A 15,262-nucleotide genomic window follows, 5' to 3' on the forward strand; every position below is an offset into this window, starting at 1 on the left:
ATGTGCATGGAGTAGGTCTCATTGGACTTTATGTTCTTTAATATATTTCAACCTGTCCCAATACCTCATCATTTCCAAATTTAGAAAAATACTCTTTGTAAAGGAATTTATTAGTTTCCCATAAAAATTCCTTAACTCAAAGACATCATTATGAGGTCTTGTGTAGTTATACACTAGCATCATTGTAGCAGTATAAGTCTTTTTATATGCTTGATCTTAAAAATTCTAATGTTTTCGGTGTTTAAATGTTTTGCAGATACATATCAGACTAAATGACATCTCCTTCATAGGAACTATATGATTTTTTAAAGTTTGTATACATATATTTATGTTATAAATCCAGAATATACTAGTATTAAATAAAGTATGGAAGCAAAGCAGCTAATTTCTCAAAAGTAGTTCAGCACAATAAAATACTGCAACCCAGAGTTTTTATTAACATAATTTGAAAATTATTAATATACTCACTGAACATTTGTTCTATTCAGGGATAAACAAACAGTTAAGATTTAAGCACATTGTTAATGCTGTGAGTTAGACTGAGTTTACAATTCCTTAGTCAAATATAGTGTCTGTATTTATATAAGTATTTATATATACTTGACCATTGTAATACATAAAAATTAGATGGTACTACATTATTATCAATACTAGGAATAATGTTTTTATATGCCAAAAGATAACACTCCTCACTTCAATTAATGGTCCTTTTATTGTGGTTTCAAGATTTTACTTTATTTGGAAACTTTACTTAACGTTTTCTCCTTTTAAGAAATTAACTTAGGTTTGTTGTTGATTTTCTATAGTAAAACAAATAATGCCTCTCTGCCATAAAAAAAAAACCTGTCAATGGATATTATAATTTAACATTTTGGATCACAGGTCTAAATAATTTCAAAAGAAATCAAATATTACTTAAGCTTACATATTACAAATAACTATGCCTTAGTACAAATTTAGATTTTATAGTTATCAGAATCTTCAATCCTTGTGAGAATTCTAAGGTTTTAATTTTCTGTGAAACACTGAAAATTAAATAAAATTTTGGCATGTTCAGAAATACTTAAAACTTCTTTTATCTAACTATTTGGTGTTGTTTTGTTTTGTTATGTTGTGTCTTATTTTGAGACAAGGTCTCTCTGTAGCCCTGACTGTCCTGAGATGCACCTGCTTCTGCCTCCCAAATGCTGAGATTAAAGGTATGTATCCCAAAACAGATCTGATAGAAGAGTTTGAATTTCCATTTTCTGTATATGTGTTTGCTTAAAGCCAAGTATTGTACAACATAGGCCAATGATTATAAACTATTATTTTTAACTGATTAAAAACTAATTGAAAGTATTTATGTAAAATGAGGTTTTAAAAATTGGTCTCTGTTGCAGACATTAAAATAGCAATGATTTGATGTAAAATTGTCAAAATCCAAAATAATAGTAAAAATTATTAATTTGAATGTATATGAACTATATGTTGATTAGAAAGTTTGAAAACAAAAGAATATAACAAAATCATAATAGTATAAGAAAAGTTTTTAAATTGTTTAATGTATAAGCACATAAGTATTTTCATGTGACTGACATGATTGGATTTGGCATTGTAAATTGAAAATTGATGCATAAACATGTAAGACTTTATTGTTGTATTTGTTCAGCTCATGTCTAGGCAGTCATTTTGGTGAGAATTTGTGACTAACTTTTGACATTGCTAAGTAAGCAAAAAATATATGGGAGGGAATGGAGGGAGAAATGATATAAATATAGTATAATCTCAAAAAATAAAAACTGTTTTCATAAAATTTTCAGAGCTAGCACAATGAAACGTTTTATAAGAAATTTTAACAAAATTCATAACAAATATAAATTTATTATTCGAAGTATGAAACATTATAAAGATTTTTATTGTATTGAAATATATGGTGTACCTCCAGAAAAGGAATGTTCAGTGAGTTTAATTGCCTGGAATTTGTCAAAAGCAAGATAGTGTGTAAATATGAGAAGCAAACTTCTGAAGCTATTTCAAGAACAATGGAGTTCTTTATTTTTTAATAAATAATTTTAATATTTTATTTTATTTTTTAATTTCATTTTACATTCCAACTACAGTTCTTCCTCCCACCCTTTTTCCCACCCTCCCCTTTAACTTCTTCCCCCAGCCTACCTCTTATTCACTCCCCTCCCACAGGGCTCCTATGGAGATGGAACAAAATCTAGCACATTAAGTTGGAGCATGACCAAATCTCTCCCCTCTGCATTAAGGCTGATCATGGAATCCCACCATAGGGTATGGACTTCAACAAGCTAGCTCATGCACCAGGGATAGATCCTGGTCCTACTTCCAGGGGCCCCTAAGATAGTTCAAGCTTCACCACTGTCTCCCACATATGGAGGGCCTAAGTCAGTCCCATTGAGGCTCCACAGCTTTCGGTCTAGAGTTCATGATTTTTCACCAGCTTGATTCAGCTCTCTCTGTAGATTTCTCCATCATGATCTTTACCTTTCTTGATCATATATTCCCTCCTCCTTCTCTTCAATTGGATTCCCAGCGCTCGACTTGGTGCTTGGTTGTGGATCTCTGCATCTGGTTCAATCAGTTTTTGGATGAATGCTCTATGATGATACCTGGGATATTCACCAATCTGATTACAGAAGGCCAGGCCATTTCAGGTAATCTCTCCACTATTGCTAGGAGTCTTATCTGGTGTCATCCTTGTGGAGTCATGGGAATTTCCCAAGCAACAGATTTCTCCTTAACCACATAGTGATTCTCCTTATCAAGATATCTCTTTCATTGCTCTCCCACTCCATCCCTCCCCACCTCAACTATCCTATTACCTCATGTTCTCATCCCCTGGATATGACAGATAGATATGAATCTATTTGCAATCTTCTACATGTTGACATCCTATTATGCCAGAACCGTTTGTTAAAGATGCTTTTCTTTTTCCATTACACTATTTTGGCTTCTTTGTCAGCAATCAGATGTTCATAAGTGTGCTAATTAATGTTAATGTTTGATTCTATTCCATTGATCTGTGTCTGTTTTTATGCCAGTATGAAGCTGTTTTTATTAGTATATCTCTGTAATAGAGTTTGGAGTCAGGTATGGAGAAGCCTCCAGAAGTTCTTTATTATATGGAATTATTTTAGCCATTCTAGTTTTTTTGTCTTTCCATATGAAGTTGAGTATTGTTCTTTCAATGTCTGTGAAGAATTTTGTTTGGATTTTGATGTTGCATTAAATATATATATAAGATTGCCATTGTTATTATGTTGATCCTTCCTATTCAAGATTATGGAAAGTCTTTCAATTTTCTGGTAATTCTTAAATTTATTTCTTTAGAGATTTAAAGTTCCTCTCATACAGGTATTTCATTTGATTGTTTAAAGTTACCCCAAGATATTTTATATTTGTGACTATTGTAAAGAGTGATGTTTCTCTGATTTCTTTCTCAACCCCTTTATCATTTGTATATAGGAGGGGTACTGATTTTTTGAGTTGATCTTTGTATCCCACAACTGAAAGATATTTATCAGTTGTAGAAGTTCCAGGGTAGAGTTTTTGGGGTCACTTACATGTACTATCATATCATCAGTCAATAGTGATAGTTTGACTGACTTATTACATTCCATTTCATATCTTCTTGATTTCTTTTTGTTGTCTTATTGCTCTAGCTAGAACTTATTACTCTAACTAGAACTAGAACTAGTACTATTTTGAATAGACATGGAGAGAGTAGACAGCCTTTTCTTGTTCCTGATTTTAGTGGAATCACTTTGAGTTTCTCTCCACTTAGTTTGGTATAGGCAGAGCAACCAGACTAGGAATATTCTGGGAAGAAGAAAGGCAGAGAGGCAGTCACCAGCCAGATGCAGAGGAAGTAAGCTGAGAATGCCTTACTGATAAAAGGTATGAAGCCCCATGGCTAAACATAGACAAGAATTGTGGGTTAATTTAACTTGTAAGAGCTAGTTTATAATAAGCCTGAGCTAATAGGCCAAAAAGTTTAAAATTAATATAAGCCTCAGTGTATTTATTTGAGACTAAATGACTATGGGAACAGGCTGGACAGAAACATCCATGTACAAATGGCACCCAAACATTTGGCACATAAGACCTGAGAAAGTTTACAAAATAAGAAAGGGTTCTAAACAGACAAGAAACACAGCTTCTTGGTAATCATCTTTTTTCCAGTAGGCTCTGTTTTCTGGTAGCAAGATAAGGTGTAGCTCATATAAGAGAGACTTCCTGACTCAGTAGTAGTGGCAAAATCCTTGCAACTCTTTTAAGAGGCTCTGCTACCAAACACTTAAATGGTATTTATGAGCTGCTGGCAACAGGCTTCTTGGTGGTGGCATAGACCTTGAAATTCCACAGGCTTGTGGCAATAAACATGGCTCTGGCCAATATCTCCACCAAGAAGCTAGGCTCTCAAAAAGCTAAGGAATTGGGTACAGTCTCCCACCAAAGCCACAGCTTTAATACTAGCCATATCACTTAGCAGATTAAAGACTCATGTGGTCAGAAAAAGAGATACACAGTAAAGTCTGATTCAGACTAAAAAATTCCTCTAAATGGTTTATAGTGTATTTAAAGATAGATAGATAGATAGATAGATAGATAGATAGATAGATAGATAGATAGATAGAGAAAAAGGAAAAGAATAGAGAAAGTTCTTAAGAAAAAGAAATAGAGTAGTTAGGTGTGGTTCTTCATGCTGTAATCCCATCACTTGGGAGGCAGAAGTAGATGGACCTATCTGAGTTTGAGGCCTACAGAGTTCCAGGCTAGCCAAAGATACACAGAAAAACCCTGTCTCAAAAATCCAAAAAAAAAAAAATAAAAAGAAAAGAAATAGAGTAAAAAAATACACAGAGCATCTTAATACTGTATGTTATTGTGTTGTCTTGGAATTGACTGTTGAGGAAGGAGCAACAGTTCCTCAAAAATATTTGCTTAGAAATTCTTGATTAATCCAACTTGTATATTTTGAAAATGCCTTGACTTCAAAATTTAAGTCAGAAGATACATTACTTTAGGAAAGAGGTTATGCTTTTATTTCCACTGGAAATGTGGATTCATTCTGGATTTAAAAAATCAGGTTTGATCAAGGAAAACCCCCTGAAAAAGCTGATAAGAGCAGATGGTCCAGATGATACAATGTCTCAGAGCACCTCTGTTGCAATTTCTTCTGAGTTCTGCATCCAGAACAGCTTCAAGCCTGCTTGCTGAAAGGATCCAGACTTATAGAATACTCCAGTCAGGACTTGACCATAATTCTAAATTTTCTTTGGGTCCCCATAAGATTATCAGTGCCCCCAATCAACAAGAAGTAGCCTACAAAACTATGCCCACATTCCCAAAAATGGATTAGGGATGTTTGTTTTTGTTTAGAGTGTTGGTTAGAAGTTCTTATGGATAATGATCAAGAAAAAAGATAACCAAAGGAAATGAGATTCAGAGTTCTTGTTTTGAAAAGAAAAAAACCAGGAAATTCTGTGGGAACAATGCTCTTGTATGCTGTAAAGATTTATTACTTGCATTAGTTTAATTAAACGCTGGTTGGCCAGTAGCTAGTCAGTAAATATAGGTGGGGCAACAAGACTAGGGGAATTTTGAGAAGCAAAAAGGCAGAGAGTCAGTCATCAGCCAGATGCAGAGGAAGCAAGCTGAGAATACTTCACTGAGTAAGGTACTAAGTCATGTGACTAAACATACATAAGAATTGTGAGTTAATTTAAGTTGTAAGAGCTAGTTAATAGTAAGTGTTTCTTTGAGACTGAATGGCCCGAGAACTGGGTGGCACCGAATCTTCCATCTATAGTTTGATGTTGACTGTCTGCTTGGTATAAATTGCTTTTATTATGTTTAGATATGTTCCTTTTATACCTGATATCTCTAAGACCTTTATTGTGAAGGGATGTTAAATTTTGTCAAAAGCTTTTTCAACATCTAATGAGATATTGTATAGTGTGAGAGTTCAGCTTGTTGGGGTTTCTGTCCCGCCCGGTACCCCACAACCAGCAAACCCCAAAGAAAATCACAGATGGAACTCCATAAGATTATAAACTGATTGGCCCATTAGGTCAGGCTACTTATTAGTTCTTATAACTTATGTTACCCCATTATCCTTATCTATGATAGCCACACGGCTCAGTACCTTTCTCAGCTGGGCAGCTTACATCTTTCCTCTCCGGTGGTCTGGGCAGAACTGGAAGAGGGAGCTTCCTAGAATACTCCCAGTCTCTTTGCTCCACCTCTACTTCCTGTCTGGCTTTCCTGCCTATACTGCCTGCCTGGCCAATCAGCGTTTTATTAAAATATGATTGACAGAATACAGATAATTCTCCCGCACCAATATTGTGTGTTTTTTTTCTTTCAGTTTGTTCATATGATGGATTACATTGATAGATTTATGTATGTTGAACCAAACATCCATTTTGGGATGAAGTCTATTTGGTCATGGTGGACGACTTTTTTTGATGTGTTCATGAATTTTGTTCACCAGTATTTTATTGAGTATTTTTTGCATCAATGTTCATTAGGGAGATTGGTCTGTAATTCTCTTTGTATGCTGCATTTTTGTGTAATTTGAGTGTTCATGTAACTGCAGCCTTGTAAAAGGAGTTTGACAATGTTTCCCTTCTGTTTATATTGTGTGAATCAATCTGAGGATTATTGGAATTAGCTCTTCTTTTAATTCTTGTATAATTCTTCACTGAAGCTTTCTGGTCCTGGACTTTATTTGATTGGAAGACCTTTAATGACAAAGTCTATTTCCTTAGGGGCTACAGATCTATTTAAATTGTTTATTTATCTGTTCTTAATTTAATTTTCGTATGTGGTCCCTTTCCAGAAATTTTTAGCTTTTCCAATTTTGTGGAATACAGGTTTTTAAAGTATGACCCAATCATTCCATGGATTTCCTCAGTGTCTGTTGTTATACCCCCCTTTTCATTTCTGATTTTGTTAATTTTGATGTTCTCTCTCTGCCTTTTGGTTAGTTTGGATAAGTGTTTGCCTGTCTTGATTTTCTAAAAGAACTAACTCTTTGGGTTTTTTTGATTCTGTGTAGTGTTTTCTTTGTTCTATTTTATTAATTTTGGCCCTCATCTACTCAGCATGGGTTAGTTTGCTTCTTTTTCCTCTAGAACTTTCAGGTGTTCTGCTAATTTGATATTGTGGGATTGTGGGATTTCCCCAACTTTTTATGTAGGCATTAAGTACTATGAACTTTCCTTGTAGTACTGTTTTCATAGTGTCCCATAAGTTTTGATATGTTGTACCTTTCATTTTCATTGAAACCTAGGAATTCTTTTACTTTTTTATTTCTTCCTTGAACCAGGGGTGATTCAATTGCACATTATTCAGTTTTTATGAGTTTGTAAGTTTTCTGGTATTTGTGTTGTTGAATTCTAACTTTAAGCCATGGTGATCTGCTAAGACACTCAGACTATTCCAATTTTTTCTATCTTTGGAGATTTGCTTTGTGACTGAATATGTGGTCAGTTTTAGAGAAGTTTCCATAAGATGCTGAGAAGGTAGTATATTCTTTTGTGTTTGGGTGAAATGTCCTGTAGATATCTGCTAAGTCCATTTAAATCTTAACATCTGTTAGCACCCTTATATCTCTGTTAAGTTTCTGTCTATGTGACCTGTCCAATGGATTGAGACTTCATTTTGATGGATTTTTTGTAATGACAATGAAACATCCTTCTTCATCTCTTTTTACCTTTATTTTGCAGTCTAAATTGTTAGCTAATCGAATAGCTATGTGAGCTTGCTTCTTAGGTCTGTTTGGTTGTAAAGTCTTCTCCCAACCCTTTACTCAGAGAAACTATTGATCTTTTGTTGTGCCTATCTCACAAGACCCCCAAACAAGACCACCACAGAGCCTGTATCTGATGCAAACACAAAGAGTTTATTGAAGCAAGTTCAGCCTTGGGCAGCAACTCAGCACTCAGGAGACTCAGAACAGTCCTGAGCATTTACAGGGTAGGGTTTATAAAGGAAATAATCACAAAGGAAAACCACAAAGTAGATCCCAAGCCTTTTCAGAAGGTTTTGAGGTAGCTGACACCTAACCTGATTGGTTGTGGATGTAAAAAAATACATCTGGCATGGTTAAGGCTGTCACTATCCATGTTGTTAGTGACTGTCATCAATAATACCCATATCAGTCATACATACGATGGAATTCAACTCATTTTGAGAACTTGTGATCACAGAGGGTGCATAACATGGGTGGTCTAATTTTAGTTCAAATTTGACCATCACACTTTGAAGTTGAGGTGTGTTTTTTGTATGCAGCAGAAGGATGGATCCTATTTTCATATCTGCTCTGTTAGCCTGTGTCTTCTTATAGGTGAGTTAATTGGAGTGATATTAAGGGATATTAATGACCAGTGATTGATAATTCCTGTTATTCCTTGGTGGTAGTGTGTGTGTATTTCCCTTTTTTAGGATTTGTTGGTGAGGGATTATCTATTGCCTGTGCATTTTCTGTGTAGAACTAACTTCCTTGGGTTGGAGTTTTTCTTCTAGTGTTTCTGTAGGGCTGGATTTGTGGATAGGTGTAGTGATATTTTGTTTATGTTTAAACAAATAAAGTTTGCATGAAAATTAGAGTGCAAAACTAAGCCACTAGAAGCCAGGAAGTGGTATCACACACCTTTAATCCAGGGACTCAGAAGACAGGCAAAGGGATCTCTGTTAGTTCAAGGCCATCCTGTGCTTTACAAGATTGAATTTGGCCATTCGAACTTCTTCTGTTGAGAATTATCTGTTCAGTTCAGTACCCCATTTTTAAATTGGGTTAATTAGAGTTTTAGTGTCTAGTTTCTTGAGTTCTTTGTATATTTTGGAGATCAGACCTTTGTCTGATGAGGGGTTGGTGAAGATCTTCTCCCAATCAGCAGGTTGCCTTTTGGTCTTAATGACAGTGTCCTTTGTTTTACAGAAGCTTCTCAGTTTCAGGAGGTTCCATTTATTCATTGTTGCTCCTATTGTCTGTGCTACTGGGATTCTACCTAGAAATTGGTCTCCTGTACCAATGTCTTGTAGACTACTTCCCACTTTCTCTTCTATCAGATTCAATGTGGTCAGATTAATATTGAGGTCTTTAATCCATTTGGACTTGAGTTTTGTGCATGGTGATAGATATGGATCTATTTTCATTCTTCTACAGATTGACATCCAGTTATGCCAGCACCATTTGTTAAAGATACTTTATTTCTTCCATTGTATAGTTTTAGCTCCTTTGTCGAAAATCAGGTGTTCATAGGTTTGTGGATTAAGATCTGAGTCTTGGATTCGATTCCATTGCTCAACATCTCTGTTTTTTTGCCAATACCAAACAGTTTTCATTACTGTAGCTCTGTAATAGAGTTTGAAGTCAGGGATGGCAAGGTCCAAATGAGGAGCAGAAGGAGGGAGAACATGAGCAAGGAAGTCAGGACCACAAGGGGTGCGTCCACCCACTGAGACAGTGGGACTGATCTAATGGGAGCTCACCAAGGCCAGATGGACTGGGACTGATGGAGCATGTGATCAAACTGGACACACTGAATGTGGCTGGCAATGAAGGCTGACTGAGAAGCCAAGGATAATGTCACTGGGGTTTGATTCTACTGCATGGACTGACTTTGTGGGAGCCTGGTTTGCTCACCTTTATAGACCTGGATGGAGAGGGGAGGACCTTGGACTTCCCACGGGGCAGGGAACCCTGACTGCTTTTAGGACTAGAGAGGGAGGGGGAGGTGGGGAGGAGGTGGAAATTGTTAATAAATAAATAAAAATAAAATAAAAAATACAAGATTGAATCTGTCTAAAAGAGAAACAGAGATCACACAAAGGTGATCCCAGCACTTGGGATTACACACTTTTAATCCTAGTACTAGGAAAGTGGAGACAGGACTAATATGGCTGGGTAAAGAGAAGAGTATAAGTTGGAAAGAGACAAGGAGAGTAGTGAGTCTGAGGTTTGGTGGAAACAGACACAGTCTGGAGATGCAATCTAAGAACAGGATCACCCCTTCGGCCTGACAATTGGTAGAGGTAAAAGAACTCTCTAGTGGTTGGCCTCTCTGCTTCTCTGATCTTCAGCATTAACACTTATACCTGACTCTGGATTTTTATTATGAAGACAAACTAGAATTCATGTTACAAATTGGTATTGTTTAAATCTGGTTTTGTCATAGAATATCTTGTTTTCTCCATCTATGGTGACTGAAAGTTATTTTGGCTATAGTTGTCTGGGTTGGCATCCATAGTCTCTTGGTGTCTGCAGAACATCTGTCAGGGACCTTCTGGCTCTCAGAGTCTCCATTGAGAAATTGGATATTATTCTGATGAGCCTGTTTTTATATATTACCTGACCATTTTCCTTTGTTTCTCTTAATATTCTTTCTTTATTATGCGTATTTTGTGTTTTTATTATTATGTGGTGAGGAGATTTGGGGGAGTCTAGCCTATTTGGTGTTCTGTAAATTTCTTGTACTTTCATAGACATTTCTTTCTTTATGTGGGGAAAGTTTTCTTCTATGATTTTGTTGAATATATTTTCTGTGCCTTTGATCTAGTATATTCTTCTTTTTCTACCTCTATTATTCTTAGGCTTGATTTTTTTCATGGTCTCCCAGATTTCCTTAATGTTATGTGTTATGACTTTGTTGGTTTTAATGTTTTCTTTGACTGATGAATCTATTTCCTTTATTATATCTTCAACATCTAAGATTCTCTCCTCTATCTCTTGCATTCTGTTGGTTATGCTTACACCTGTAGTTCTTGATCATTTACTCAGATTTTTCATTTCTAGAGTTCCCTTGGTGTGTTTTCTTTGTTGCTTCTATTTCAATTTTCAAGTCTTGGCTTTCTTTGAGAGATTTATTGATTTCTTTCTATTTTTGTCTTTTCCTCTATTTTTTAAGGGATTTTTTTTTCATTCCGTCTTTAAGGATCTCTATCATTTTCATAAAGTGATCTTTAAGGTCAGTTTCTTCTGCTTCTTCTGTATTGGGGTTCAGGTCTTTGTACTATAGGACCACTAGGTTCTCATGTTATTATATTACTCTTTAGGTTGTTGAATGTATTCTTGCATTGGAGTCTTCCCATCTCTTCCTCCTGTCGGTGCAGTCTCTTGGTCAAATTGTTGCATTCAGTGTTTGTGTCTCAGTAATCCTCTCTTGGAAGAATCAGTGCAGTGGCTGTCTCTGTCTCAGGGAGCTACTGAGGTCACATGGGATAGTTAGGTTTGGGGATGGAGTGGGATTTAGAGGTTAAAGGGCCAGATGAGGGGGTGGTAGGACAGTTTGCCCACAGGAGCCTTGCTGGCTTATTGGCTAGTGATGCTGAGATGAGTGGGGTAGAGGCCCAGGGTTTTGTCCCAGGGCCGAGGGCCCAAAGTCTGGGCTATCCAGCTGGGTGGTTGGTCACTCACCTCTTGGTCTACCCTGTGCTGTCTCTGTCTCACACAGTGAAATTTAGAGTCTAGAAGTTCTCTACAATACATGTGAGAATGTGGTAGTTGAAATAAGGGGAATTTCAAATCACAGAAAAAAAGAGGGGTTATTCAACTAATGGCACAGGATTGACGGAGTAGGTTTGATGGTGACATTCTATCTCAGTGTTTACAGTCACAAAATAAACACACAAAGCAATTAATAAGAATGTAAGAGGATAAAACCCAGAACTTTGTACAATTAATGTCCTCAACAAAATAAAGAAACAGACAAAGAAGAACAAGAGTAAATATTTTATAACTTTTCAAGCATGAGATAAATATCACAAAAGAAATAATTTGAATGTATAATAATAATAGTAATAATAACAATAATAATAATAATACATGGCATAATTTTAAAATTCTGAAGTTACACTAGCCAAAGCTAGGCAAAAATATGTCACAAATTTTCCTGTAAAATAATAAAAATAAACATTGTGATTGTGACTGCCCAGAAACAAGTTTTTCTTTACTTTCCAGATTCCTACTGAACCCAAAGCTTAACCCAGAAAGTTAACCTTCACAAAACTGAGATATCAAATTTATCATGTTTCTGTAGTCTCTCTTTAAGTCTGACTATCATTTAGCTGCCAACTACTTATCTACCTAATTTGTGTTGCATTGCTGCTTCATATTTTAATTTCTAGATAACTATAATCAAGTTTGACTTCTTTTTAACACATCACAGGATACCTGTGTGTATAATGTTCAATAAATATTTTAAATATTATAATATTTACTAAATCATCAGCTGAAAGTTTTTTTTATACTTTGACAGGAATTGGCTTCCTATGAAGGTATGCAAGGAGAAGTAGCATTAACTGAAATGGGTAAGATGTTTTCTGCTAATTTTCGAGCAGATAAAAACTGTGAATGCATGCACACAGAATAAATACTTAGATACACAGAAGCTGCTGCAATTGTTACAAAAAAGTGATCCTATTAGTAATAGTGAAATAAACAATATACAAATTCAATGGCCTTTTCAATGTTCTACTACTTTTCATTTCCCCTCTCTTTAGCATAAATGTATACATAATGGCTCATCCATTACGGATACCATAGACTGTCAATGCATTTCAAAACATAAAATATGTATGACTGGTCAAAAAGAGTTACTTAACATGCAATATGTTGGTAAGAGCCTTAAAAAAGTTATTTTTGTTATATTTGATAACAAAATATTAATAGATAATGTAGAAAATTATCATGAATTAGAACTTTTTACATAATAATAGGAAGGCTAAAAGATGGTGAAGCATCATGATTTGCAAAGATCAAAGAAAGAAGGTCATTTATTAAACATTATAAGAATCTACTGAAGAATAGCCATTTAACATTGAATATTTAAGAATGTACATAATCTATTAAGAACTCTCAACAAAAGAATTTCTTATACTCTTTGGAGATACTTTTTGCTACTTTTATAGCATGCTATTTTTTTGAAGTTTAGTTTTTCTATTTTTCCTTTTACTGTTTCTTTTATTATGCTTTTGTTGTCAGATAAACCTAAGAAAGCATTGCCACATAAAATGTCTTTACCGATTTTCTACATTTTCTTCTGACAGTTTTCTACTTTTACATCTACACTGGGGGTTTTGATCTATTTCAAGTTATATTCTGAATATGATAAATATAAGGGTTCAACTTTGTTATTTTATATATGGAAATATAGTTTTCACAAGATGATTGATTAGAAAGTCAGTCTTTTCCTCAACTAATGGTTTTGGTACCCTGATAATAAATTGGTTATCTTTATAAGTTTGTATTTTTTTCGTGTGTGTGTGTGTGTGTGTGTGTGTGTGTGTGTGTGTGTGTTTGGTTTATCGAGATAGGGTTTCTCTGTAGCTTTTGGAGTCTATCCTGGAACTAGCTCTTGTATACCATGTTGGCCTCAAACTCACAGAGATTTTCCTGCCTCTGACTCCCGAGTGCTGGGATTAAAGGCGTGCACCACCATTGCCCAGCTAAGTTTATATTTATTTTAAGGCCCTGTTTCTGCTTGGTGGGTCTATATATCAGGCCTCTTTTCAGTATCATACTGGTTTAATTACAATAACATTATAGTGAATGTAAAAGGAACGGCGGGCAGCTTCCCACCACCCGCCCGGCTAGCTTTACCTGAAATAATTACACGGAAACTGTATTCTTTTAAACACTGCCTGACCCATTAGTTTCAGCCTCTTTTTGGCTAATTCTCACATCTTGCTTTAACCCATATTTAGTAATCTGTGTAGCACCACGAGGTGGTGGCTTACCAGAAAAGATCCTAACCTGTGTCTGTCTCGGAGAGGAGAATCATGGTGACTGCTTCACTGCCTTCTTCCTCCCAGCATTCTGTTCTGTTTACTTCACCTACCTAATTTTCTGTCCTATCAAAGGGCCAAGGCAGTTACTTTATTAACCAATGAAAGTAACAGATAGACAGATGACCCTCCTCCATCATTTCCCCTTTTTCTGTTTAAACAAAAAGAAAGGCTTTAACTTTAACATAGTAAAATAACATATAATAAAACAGTTATCAAACAAGAATTACAGTTACAATATTTATATCTATTTTATCTTTTATTGTAACTAAGGAAAACTATAACTATAATTAACCATTCTTCAACTCCATCAAAGACTCCAGAAGGATATAATATTACCCAAGTAAACAAGAAATAAGCAACTTCCAAAACTCTAGAAATGACAGAGACATCTCGCTGCCTGGACAGTCACCCAAAGTTCCTCTGTACCGTTGGGGCATTCATCTTCAGTCTTCAGGCCCATAGTATCTAGCAGACATTTCCATGAAGCAGGAAATTTCAAAGACAGTTCAGTCACTATCTGCTGTGTCCTGCAGAATGTCTCGCAGACTCTTTAATAAATCAGGAACCCCGAAAGACCATCTTACCTTTAGGCAAGTTCAGCTGTCCTCTCTCTCTGCGGGTTCTCTGTGTCCAGTTTATCCAACAGTCCAGGCAAGAGCAGTTTCTTGCCCAAATGGCTATCAAACTCCATAAGGAGCCTCTTCGATGCCCATCTTTCTCTTGAAGTAGATTGGTGCTATCAGGAGCAGATGTGTCTCATTGTCATGAAAAACCCTCAGTTATTAAAATATTTAAAATGCCATATTCTGTGGTCTTGGAAAATATGAAGAATGCCTATCTAACTGAAATATATCTCTATATATCTAGAAAATCTAACATGACTAAAAGCTTGATTATTATTGGTGATTATCCATTAACAACCTATATTTCCTAATTATACATTACATTTTTAAAATGAACTACACAATCACAATACCTTAATCAAGATCAGAAATACATATACATATAACAAAATAGACATTGAAATCCATACCAATGCAAATTATTCTTATCTATATCATATCCCCCTTTAAGTGTAAAAGAACATTTATAAACACTATTTGGAAACATGGGTGAAGTTTTTTCTCTCCAAACTGCTTCCTGCTGTATGGGGGCGCTGTTATTCAGGTCTTTCATGGTATAACCTTTCTGCTAGGTTCATCTCAGTCAGCAGTTGAGCAAAGTAATTTTCTGAAGGTGTTCATGGTGATCTTTCAGGAGGTCTATCATACCATATTGGGACAGAAGCAATCCACAGGGTCTCATCCTCTGTAAAAACAAAAGAAGGACCTCCTTTCCAAAGCATCATATTCTTAGACCCAAATTCTGAAGTCATTATTCCCTTATGATATCCATTCTGGTTTAGCTTGACAGCTCATATAATGAAATGTCTCTCTGTACTTAGTTCCTTCACAAT

The 15,262-nt window shown here is 35.5% G+C and overlaps 1 protein-coding gene across 1 annotated transcript in view; it reads left to right on the forward strand.

Annotated features, from left to right (window-relative positions):
- Positions 1-15,262, forward strand: part of Satl1 (spermidine/spermine N1-acetyl transferase like 1) — a 36,419-nt gene that overhangs the window by 2,845 nt on the left and 18,312 nt on the right. The window contains exon 2 of the mRNA XM_048417850.3: positions 12,276-12,327. Coding sequence (XP_048273807.1) covers positions 12,276-12,327 — 52 coding nt within the window. The remainder of the gene's footprint in view (positions 1-12,275; positions 12,328-15,262) is intronic.

Source organism: Myodes glareolus, chromosome X (assembly GCF_982192425.1).
Source record: "Myodes glareolus chromosome X, mMyoGla1.1, whole genome shotgun sequence".
Classification (NCBI taxonomy): domain Eukaryota; kingdom Metazoa; phylum Chordata; class Mammalia; order Rodentia; family Cricetidae; genus Myodes; species Myodes glareolus.